We start from the raw sequence: 12524 nt of genomic DNA on the forward strand, positions 1-12524 counted from the left end.
TATTTCTGTTGACATTTAATTTAAAGTAACAAAAATGTTTTAAATGGTTTTCACTTATGTTCAGTTTTAACCTCTTAACTATAACAACCCTCAATATTACTGCTAATGGAGAAAAGGTTAACATTTCATAACAAGGATTAATCTGTGAACATTTCTTAACTACACTAGTAAATATAAACAAACAATGGACAACACTTCTACATCATTTATTAATATTACTTATGTTAATTTGAACATTCATTAATACATTTTTAAAATCAAAAGTTGTATCTGTTAATATTAGTTAAGTCACTGTGAACTAACATGAACAATGAAGAATGGTATTTTTTATTAACTAACATTAACAAAGTTTAATATATGCTTTTGAAATATATTGCTCATTGTTAGTTCATATCATCAAATGTTAATAAATGGTACCTTACTGTTAATTTTGGTAACCAAAGGGTTAACTACTGTGAAATTAACATAACTTATTAATGATTACTAAGTTACAAACAAAAAAATAATATAAATTTATATTTTTATGAATAAATAATATATTGATATGACATTTTTTTGAACATCAGTTCTGGTCATAACTACCAAAAATTCATTAATTTTCTAGATTTTAACCCTTTTATTGCCAGTTCATTTACATAATGCCACCAGTGTTTCTAATATTAAAACACACACACACAAAAATAATAAATGCAACACAGATATATATTGTTTTTAATTATTATTACAGTCTTGAATAAGTGACTGATTAACAACAACATCAGGTGAAAAAAAGAAAAAAAAAAGAAAAAAAAAATTGGCAAACATTTTGCAGCCTTGCCTACAGAATCAAAGCTTATTAAGGAATGCATAATTTAATGCTTTAATGTCACTGATAATAAATATTGCCGTTTTAATGGGCATCAATTCAATTTCCACAGTGTAACATCTACTTAATGTATGCTGTTAGTATTAACACAGCCAAAAGAAAAGAAAAAGAACAAGGGCTAATAAAATAAAAATAAAAAAGTATTGTAGTGAAACAGCAGTTTATGTACGTGTTATAGACGCACCTTTCCTGGTTTTGCCGCGGGGTTTGCGCTGCTCCTCGCTGCTCTTCACCGCTTCATGATTCTGGGGCATCAGACCAGACACAACCTCCAGAAGCTTCTCACACGCCATCTGACAAACCACAGCATGAACACGATGAGATGCACTAAATACAGCAGCTCTAATGCGGTGTGTGTGTGTGTGTGTGTGTGTTACCCTGTACTCTCCCAGCGCGTAGTGACAGGAGGCCTGCTGGATGATCGCCCGCTGCGTCTCCAGACTCGAGGAGCTGGAGAGAGAGTTCTGGATCTGGTTCTGGTTCTGCTGAAGCTGTAGCGACGACATCAGAGCCAGACTGGACAGAGCCTTCCGGTACTGACCCTGAACAACAACACACAGACGGGTAAATAAAAACATTGAAAACATTTTGTCAACTGAATTAAAGCTTTTGGAATAAAATAAAAATGAATACTAGATGAAAAAATTTAACTAATGGAAAATGAAAGTAGTATACTTTGCCAACAAACTGAAAAAGGTTTAAGTGAAAGCTCTAAAATTATTAAGCGGAAATAAATTAAAATTAAAACAATAAATTGATTAAATTATAATTAAAATATATTTAAATTTAATTCTTTATAAAAATATATAATATTTAATTTTTAAAAAAAAATAAATATATAACTTTAAAATAATAAAATATAAAAATATATAAAAAACATTTAAATTAATGCAAAAAATATAGATAAAATATATATATAATTAAAAAAAATGAAAATAATTAATGTATATAATAACATATCAAACATTATAAAATTTTAAATTAATTTTAATAAATATATAAAATAAAAATTTATAAATAATAATGTTTAAAATAACTTATAAATTAAAACTATAATATAATTATATTTTTATAAAAATTTATAATACAATATAAAAAAGTAAAATATATCCAAGTATAGTAATATAAATTTATATATATAATTATTTTTTTTAAATAATTATAAAAATTAATGAGATATTAATAATTAATAATAAAAATAACAATAATAAGTTAAATATCTGTATTAAAAAAATATGTATAAATAATAGTAAATAAAGTAAAAAAAATATAAAAAAAAAAAAAAAAAAAAAAAAAAAAATTATATATATATATATATATAAAATAAAATTAAATAAAAATTATAAAATAAAAAAAATAAAATATATAATAAATTTTAAAAAATTTATAATAATAGAAAATAAAATAATATAAATTTTTTATCACAATAAAATTATAATATAATATAATGAGTAATATTTTCCCTATAGTCTATAATAAATCCTAATTATATAAAATAGAATATTATGTATAGAAGTATGATAATATCAAAAATGATATTTTTTAAATAATAATTACAATTATTACTATATTATTGATATAAAATCATAGATAAAAAATCGATTTATATCTATTAGGGAAAATTTCCGAAACAAAACCCATGAAAATCTCAGTTTTCCATAATTAATATAATCTGAATTAAAAAATAGAAAAAAAAGTAACATAGTATATTATTAATTATTCGCGCAATTTAAAACACTAATCATAAAATGTAGAAATTAATATAAATATATAAAAATAAAACATATTAGTTGTATATTAAAAACGAATATTAAAATATCAAATAAAATTAGTAAAATTTAAGAAATAATAAATATTAATATATAATAATAAGAAATTAAATAAATTTTATATAAAAATTTAATTATATATAAATTTTTAATTTAAATATATAAAATAAAATATAATTTATAAAATAAAAAAAAAAAAATACATATAATGTAAAATATTGTAAATATATTATATTAAAATGAAATAAAGAAAAATTATTAAACTATAAAAAAATAATATATATATTAAAAAAAAATATAAATAAACAATTAATTATAAAATGAATAAAAAATTTAATAATATTAATAATAAATTGAAAATCTCTGCCTTTGGCCAACATGTCCTCATCGTCAGAGCTCTACACACACACACACACACACACACACAGCAGTCATGTTCACCACATGCATTTGTGTATGCTGATGTAATAATAATAACACGAGACACACCATGGTCTTCTCCCGTCCGTCGGCCAGCTTGCGTTTCTTGTGTGTGTGCTTCCGCTCTACTTCTACATCAGTGTAGACACTGGACAGATCCTCCAGCAGAACCCACGGACACGAGCTCAGAGACTTGTGACCTGACAACACACAAACACCTTATATTATAACAATTAAACAAATCAATAAAGAAATGGCACTATAATACTATTGAACAGTATTTCATAATAATAAAAATAATTATATAAATTAAAATAAAATTATGAAGTACTACAATTACTAACAGGATATAAACAAAAACTAAAACTGAAATAAATAATAAAACTGAAACACTGGTGGTTAAGAAGAGACCCCTTCATATGATTGTCATTAAATAGTAATATAAAATAACAAATATTANNNGTCTGTCGATCACTTTGTGTCCAGATTAGTTTAAACGGGGAAATTGCATAGACTTTAACTGTGTTTATATACAGCTGGTTATAAATACTATAACCAAACAATAACAGAAACTTTCTTCATTTCTTCATTTTTATAATAAAAAAAATAAAATAAACTTTTGTTTTTATATTGTTTTGTCAAATGAGGATGTTGTCAAGGGGATGTTTTGGGAGATTTTGTCAAATTTAGTTCCCTTCTGGGTACAAATATAGTTAAATAGGCACAAACACACACACACACAAAACAAACACAAATGCACACACACACACCAAAGGTTCACCAAAGGTGACAAACACAAATGCACACACACAAAACAAACACAATGCACACACACACACACACACACACACACACACACACACACAAACACAAATGCACACACACACACACACACAAACACAAATGCACACACACAAACACAAATGCACACACACACACACACAAACCAATTTCCACACCACGCCTCCATTACCAGTCATCCACACCCACCCACCATTCAATCTCCTGTTACTCCACACACCCATTTATTATTTACCTTCTTTCTTATTCTACAACACACACACAAACGCCCATCCATCACAAACCAAAAAACAAACACAAAAACAAACAAAACACGACATGCACAGACACACACACAAAACAAACAGACACACAATGGCGCACACCGCACACACACACTACGACACACACACACCACACAACCACAACACAGAGAACCACACAGCAAACACACCACACACACATGCACACAACAAAAACATACAGACATGCACGGACATGCAACACAAACAGCAACACACAGGGGAACACAAACACACAAACAAACAAAAACAGCAACACAACAAACACAAACACACACACCCACAAATGTGAAAACCGACAACAAAACAACCACAACAAAAACAACACAAAGCACAATAAAACAGCAAAGCAAATAACAAACACACGTCCAACAACAAACAATAAAGAAAAGAAAAACAAAGAAAACACACAGCGCAAAGCAAACACAACAAAGACTCAACAACACATACACAATACAGCAGAACAAACAACACCAAAACTCCACATTACAAAAAAACAAAAGAACGTAATAAAAAAAAAAAAATAATCAAAATGAACAAGCAACAAACAAGAGGCACAACCACAATCAACAACGCTCGAAATAACACCACAAAACAAAAAACGAAACTTCAAACAAATTATACATGACAACACACATATATGAAAAAAAACAAAAGAAGCAAAGGCGGGGTAAGTGGAAAAATACAAACAACAACACCACAACAACACAACACACACACACAAGACAAACAACAAAAAAACAACACACAGACAAGAAGACCAAACAACAAACAAATGGAAAAAAACAAAAGGTGCGAAGGTACAAACAACACACAAAGCAACACAATAGACAACCCACCACACACCCAAGAACACCACGACACCACCCACAAAAGAAAAAGACAAAACAAGCAACAATACATATACAAAAAAAAAAAACAGATAACAAAGAAAACGAAGATATAGACAACACAAGAACGAACCACCCACAAACACTCATGGGCTATCACGACAACAACACAAAAAAGAACCAACAAAAAGAGAGCACAACACACCCAATAACACAACACACCAACAAAACACAAAAAAAAAATCAAAAAAACAAATAAGCGAAAAAAAAAAAAATGAAAGAAAAACATAAACAAAAACAAACACACGAAATAATACAAACACAAAAGTAAGGGCCAAACAATTGAATGAACACATAAAAACAAAAACCACGACGTCACACACACAACACACAACACCAAGCAAAAGACAAAATAAAACACACAAACAAAAAAAAAAAAAAAAACAAACATGAACTCAAAAACACACAACAAATCAACAGAAAACAACAACAAAAGACTCAAAACAGACACAACATAAAAAACACCTAACAGCACAAACAACAAAAGCAACAAAAAACAACCCGAAAGAAACCCACACGCGACAAGAAACAACAAAAACACCCTACCACACAACGACAGAAACGTGGGGTGTGGCTCACCAGACAAAACCACCACACCACACACCAAACCCGCACCCCCCAAAAAAACGAAAAGATGGTAAAACGACACAGGGAAAACACACTTACAACACAAGATGACACCGAACACCAGCAACCACGGGGGGGGGGCCGACCCAAACAAAAACACAAACCAACACAGGACACACCCCCACACACACAAGAAAAAACATAGCCCCAAAACACACAAAACAACAAACACCAACTACACAAACACGACCAACCAAAATGAAACAACTACGCAAACGGAAGCACGACCACTAAGCAAAAAACAACACAAGACACAACACCCGGCGCGAGCAACACCCAAAACACCAAAACACAAAAAAACAAAGAATAAACAACAAACACAAGACACACACAAAAATCAAAAAACAAGACAAAAACAAAAAAAAAACAACCAAGAGAAACCAAAAAACAACAACACATAAAAGAACCATGTGAGAACAGACAACAAACACAACAAAAATAGAAGAACAACAAACAACCCCCACAAAAAAAACAAAACAAAACCAGAACAACAAAAAACCACCCACAAAAACAAACAGCACACAAAAAAACAAAAAACAACAAAAAAACACAACAACACAATAACAAAAAGAATCCCATAATCACAAACGTAAAACCAAATACAAAAAAATACCCGACACAACACACGAAAATTACATTTATTTTACAAAAAATCGTATAAAAACAGACACCATAACACTACACAAACATACACACGTGGTTGCAAAAAACAACACAACAGACAGACCATGACACCCCAAACACACTACCCAAACACAAACTCTTACACAACAGACAACAAAGAAACACACTACACAAACACACAAACAAACCACAAACCAAAACAACACAAAGGTGGACAACCAAAACAAAACCAAGTCGATAAGACGTAAGGGAAAATCATATTTTTATCACAAACACAGTACAACAACACAAAAAAAGAATTATTAAACCAAAAAAAAATACCATCAACACCACACACACAATGAACACACCACCACACATCACAAGACAACACCGCTAAACACCACCAACCAACGCGCACACAACCACACGGCAACACACGTTTCCAAAAAAAAAAAAAAAAAAAAAAAATCAAACAACACATAAAATTCACAACACACCAAGCTACACCCAGCACAATAACACACAACCCAACACCAACGACCTACAACCCACATTGACAACCTGTTACCCCCACCACACACAAACACTGAAAATGAGCCAAAAGTGTGACAGGCTAACACATGCACCTACACAAGCGACACAAACACAATCGCCACACACACAACAACACACCCCACACGCACACCGGCCACCACACCCACCACGACGAACCACCAACCAAAACATTACGCAACAATACATCAACCGCATACCACCCTAGACACAACCACAAACAACTGCCAACAAATCTACCCCACAACACAACCCCCCATTTCCCAAACCCAACACAGGCACACACAACAACAACCCAACCACACCACAAGAAACACTGTTAGATCACTACACCACACAACATTAAACATGTATTACACAACACACCCAAACACCACACACCACTTCTGCAGCAACCCCAACACCAAAAAACCAACAACTAAAACCAGACGACCCACACACGTGTTACAAAGACAATACCACCAGGACCACCCCAACAATGTACCAGAAACAAAATCCACGCACACTGACAAATCCCCCCCCACCAAAAACAGTTTGGACCCAAACATCCCCAAACCACACACAACACCCAACCCACACCCGTTGGGCACACCCCCAAAAACACCCACACCCCACCCCCCAGACATACCCACCCCCCAACACTAACAACAAATGCTGAAACACCCACACCATACAAACCAAACAAACCAAAATGCATAGCAGAGAAAACACCTCAACGTTTGCAAAAACACACGCACTGCACCAACCTCACCACAACACACCACGTTCACAAAAAAAAAACACGACAAAAAACTCACCTCCACAACACACCCTCACAAAATGACAACCACACCACCATACTTATGACACCCCACACCATATGGCACCAACCCAACTAACAAACCACCACCACACTGGAAACCAACCACCAGACCATGCTAAACACGCACCCTTCCCAATACCAAGACCACACAAAAAAACAACAACACAATCGAACATACACACCTGACCACCAGCCCAAACACCACACATGCTGAAGCACAACCAAAGGATCAACCACAACCATGCCACAGTGACTCCACGTTAATCACCATTCACGCCCACTGCCAAAAACCCAACCCCTGACACACACCACACCCCAAAACAACCCAAACACATCCACCAACACAACAACACCCACAACACACGGTTTTTTACAACAACGACCGACACAACAAAACAAAACACATGTCAACACACAAACCTACTCCCCCCCACCACATCCGACACCAATAACGTGGAACAAACCCACAATCACACACCCCAAATGTCCAAAAAAAACACAATGAAGTCACACCCACACCACCCCCAGACACCACCCACACACCACCCACGCACCCCCGCACCCCAACAGGACCTGGGAAGACACTCAATAACCAACATACACACCAACACCCGTCACACTATACAACACCATGTGACTGACCCAAACACCCGGCCAAGGACCAAACACACCACACCACAGCACCACATCACACAACGAGACGAATAAAAAAAAGGTGCAAAAAAACAGCACGCCAACACACAACACCACACCAACAACCCGCGCGCACACCCTCCACACACGCACACCAGACATCACACGCACACACATGAAACCCCCATATAAACCTGAGATGGAATATGAATAAAACACACTTAACAATGACAAACACGAAATACTGTTTAAAAACACTTTTGTTTAACGGAAAATCAACAGCAGAACCTCGAACATAAAACAAAATACCTAAAAAAAACCCCCAAACCCAGAACTCTTTTAAACAACAAAAACAAAAAATTAAACCAAAAAATACAACTATCCGAAAGTGCAAGTAAAAAAAAATAAAATATAAATATCAGAAAGTGAAAAATAAACTGAAACGTAATATATTTTTTCTAAACAAACCACAGCTAAAAAAAAGTAAATATAATTCGTAAACACAATAAATATTTGAATTAAAAATGAAACCGATTACAAGTCTCTATCTCAATTTATAAATAAAAAAAAAAATATATAATAATAACTAAAATGAAACTGAAACTAAAATTGACATAAAAATAAATGTTAAACTCTAAACAGTAACATAAACAACGAAACTAAGAAAAATGACAAAAACACATTTTAGACTATAATAATGTACCCAAAATGTAAAAACTGAAATATAAAAATTAATAATTAAAATTATTAATAAAATAACTATAACATCTATAAATAAAACACTAATAACTCATATGATGTTTGTCAAAATTAACTAACAATTTTGAATGAAAATATAATAAAATAAAGCATTTAAAATGTTACCCTAAAACTAAAAAATTTGAATAAAAACACAAAAAAACTACTACAAACCTTTGAAAAAACTGTGAAAAATTTGTTCCTGGCAGTCGTTTCGGAACTTGCTTGCAAGAGCATCAAGACCATCTCACACAAAAACCACGTGGCTCGGGAATTAAAAAAAAAAAATCTGTGCATCAGGACAATCAGGACATGACCTACAAAATCATACAGTCCGCTCGGGTGAAGAAAAAGTACAGCAAAAAATAAACCGACCAAGAGGAAACGACATGTCTATTAAAAAAACAACACTGCATGAGGACAAAAACAGCACGAAAACACACGTAAAAAAACAATCAAAAACTGCTAAATCTATGGCAACCAAAAAAAACACAAAAAAAACCACACGTTGAAAAACAGAAACCACGAAAAAAAAAAAAAAACCTGTGCATGATTCCAAAAAACACAGATGCCACTATGCATCACTCATGATTAATATACATCCATTTATTCAGAATCACAAGAGTTTTATTGTTTATTAGACAAAGTGGAGGCTTTTTCTATAAGTTAGCATGCATTCAAGATAAACCATTTATCATCTCTCATGTGTGAAAATTAATAAAAATACCAAGGTGCATAAGAAGAAATATATTAAGAGAATGAGGATTAAGTAAATTGATTTAGTTAATAATAGAATATTGCAATTTCTATAAAATTAAAATATATTTGGTACGGAAAAACACAACATAAGAAATCATTAAAATATAAAGAAAGTAATTGAAATAAAGTAATTGGCATTAAACATGTTAAATAAATAAATAATAGACTAAATTAAGAAAATGTTTAGGAAAAAAATAATAAATACACAAAAAATATGATTTAACTAAATAAATTTGATTTAAATAAATAATTAAATAAACATTGAAAATATAAAATAAATACATATAAATCTGAAAAAAAAAATGTTAAATTGTAAAAATAAAAAAACAATGCAAATGGATTTAAATAAATAACACTTCTCATAATACAATACAATGCGACTAAAAAAAATAAAAACGTAACCTTACGTCAAAGAAAGCAAATATTATCCAAATAACATTTTACATATATTTATTAAAAATAAATTTACAGTACAATTTGAATCTTTATGCATCAAAAGCATACAATAAATTATGCACTTAAATCTTTAATTTTAGGATAAAGGTTCTCTTGTAGGAGCATTGATCATAATTAAATGACGAATCAGATGTATTTTTAATTCTAAATGATCACATATTTTGGCGGTCAGTAGGTATCTAAAAAGAATAGAAGCCCACTGCACTAGAGTGCTGATCTGATACTGTCGGTGGTGTGTGTGTAGTTAAAGCCCAATTTATTGTCATTTCATTTCGTGTGATGTTTTCTGCGACCTGATGTATGTGTGATTTAAGTACTGGGGATGATTAGTAGGGCGGGGGGTGGCGCGACACAGGTGATCTAGCACGGGGGTTCGCTGCATACGAGGTTCCCTGCACGCTACGAGCTCCCCGCGCGCGCTTCACCAGCGACTCAACTTCAGTCCACCCTGCGCAGGCATCTGCCTCTCCTGAAGGTACGGCTTGTACCATTCCTGAATAACCCTGCAGAGTCTAAAGAGATCCCTATCAAGCCACAGACTGAAAAAAACGCATCCGAGGACGATCCTCGAGAGTCGGACTCTTCCGCCTGGAAGCTGGTGGTAATTTCCAAAATTAGAAAAGTTCACTCTGCCCGCAACCACCACTATAACACCCAAAAAGTTCGAAGCAGTACATCCGATCTGTATTTTTGTTCTGGTTTAACTGCTTACGTCGATCCCTGTACAGATAATCTAAAACACATCAATAAAACACGGTCCCAAACTTATGAAATACTAAAAGATACTGAAAACAAGTTATTGATCTGTAACTACTGAGGTGTAAACGGCATTGAATTTTGAAACGAATTTCACTCTCGGTGCCGCAACAGAAAACAGAACGAAATTCAATATACATTAAAGCAAAAATGAATATACTTTCCAGAAGGCCAACAATTTCACTAAAAAAGTGTTTAGTATTATTATTATTATTATTATGCAATTATTATAAGTCTTATGAACAGTATTGTTTCCTACATTTCGTTTGAGAATTGGTGGGTTTTTGTTAAACGTGAGCCAAATTATTGCACCAATCTGAACACAATTGTAGTGTAAAAATATCTAAAGGACTTAAACTACTTCAGTCTGTGTGCATTGAACAAACATGCGACTGTGTTAGTCATTCCCAAAAACTGTCTAAATTTCACCAAAGCCATAAATAAGTTAAAATCATCTCTATAGATAAATGGAGGGTTTTTCCGTTATCTTAATTGGTCGGGTCAATGCCATTAAATGGTCTCTCTGCCTCGCTTTATCCCTAGCTGCTATTCTTTTTTCTAATCCTGTATCTTTAAGGAAGTTACAATTTTTAAAAAAATGAAGACGGTGTTGAAACATCACGTGTCACTTCTGTTGCAACTGCCCATTTGCAATAATTCAAACATTGTTGCCTGGCCAGTCGGATAAGCGTCAGTTTCATGTGTGGAGAGGCAAGGGACTATCCACGGTCAAGGACTTTATATAGATGGAAAATTGCCACTTTTGAACACTTGCATACAAGCCTTTGATCTTTTCCCATCACATTTTTTTTTTCGGATATTTACAGGTGCGCCACTACATAAAACATTCTGTTCTTTTCCATGAGGTTTCAGCATTTGCCTCATGGATCGTTGATATGTATGAGTCTTTGGGTGGTCATCTCCTGTGGACACACATTTGGTTTGTTTCTTTGTTGGTTTCTCATTTTGCAGTGTCTTCAGATCACCTCAAAGCAGCATGGGAAAATGATACCGGAATTAATATATCAAAACGGGGTTGGGAAGAGGAACTGAAACAATAATTCATACTGCTCTATTAATGCTAGATTACAACTTATACAGTTTAAAGTATTGCATAATGTATTGCAAACTCAATACATTTACTACTCGTCATATGGTGATGTAGAGATCAGATGGCAACACATGCTCATCTTTTTGGTTTGCCCAGAGATTTCTGGAAGAATATTTTTTGGTGGTATCAAATGTATTTGGAGAAGAGATTAGTCAGATCTTGAATTAGCTGTGCTTGGATGTTCTGACCCCTACATTAGCATTAACACTATCTCAGCAGTTGTCTCTTACGTTTGGTATGGTGGTAAGTGAAAAGGGTGTTTTATTAATGTTTTGTATCTGTTTGAATAGGTATGTCTTTGTTTAAGGTGTATATTTTTCAATGTTATCTGGGTGCCTGTTCGGTGGGGGGGTAGGTGGTGGGGGTCTCTTTTGTTTTGTTTTTAGTGTAAAGTATATTTTTTTGTATACATTTTGTGAGACTTATTTGTTTTATGTTCATATAAAAACTGTATAAAT

General features: G+C 33.0%; 2 protein-coding genes across 15 annotated transcripts in view; one reads left to right on the top strand and one right to left on the bottom strand.

Annotated features, from left to right (window-relative positions):
• Window positions 1-10690, bottom strand: part of LOC109102599 (integrator complex subunit 10) — a 16342-nt gene extending 5652 nt beyond the window's left edge. Inside the window, exons 1-6 of the mRNA XM_042737699.1 lie at window positions 10567-10690; window positions 3124-3272; window positions 3002-3032; window positions 2503-2537; window positions 1243-1407; window positions 1050-1158 (exon numbers count right to left, since the gene is read on the bottom strand). Of these exons, the coding sequence (XP_042593633.1) occupies window positions 1050-1158; window positions 1243-1407; window positions 2503-2537; window positions 3002-3032; window positions 3124-3272; window positions 10567-10690 (613 nt within the window). The remainder of the gene's footprint in view (window positions 1-1049; window positions 1159-1242; window positions 1408-2502; window positions 2538-3001; window positions 3033-3123; window positions 3273-10566) is intronic.
• LOC109067214 overlaps window positions 1-12524 on the top strand; it is a 280709-nt gene that overhangs the window by 112554 nt on the left and 155631 nt on the right. The window lies entirely within an intron of this gene.

Source organism: Cyprinus carpio, chromosome B14 (assembly GCF_018340385.1).
Source record: "Cyprinus carpio isolate SPL01 chromosome B14, ASM1834038v1, whole genome shotgun sequence".
Classification (NCBI taxonomy): Eukaryota; Metazoa; Chordata; class Actinopteri; order Cypriniformes; family Cyprinidae; genus Cyprinus; species Cyprinus carpio.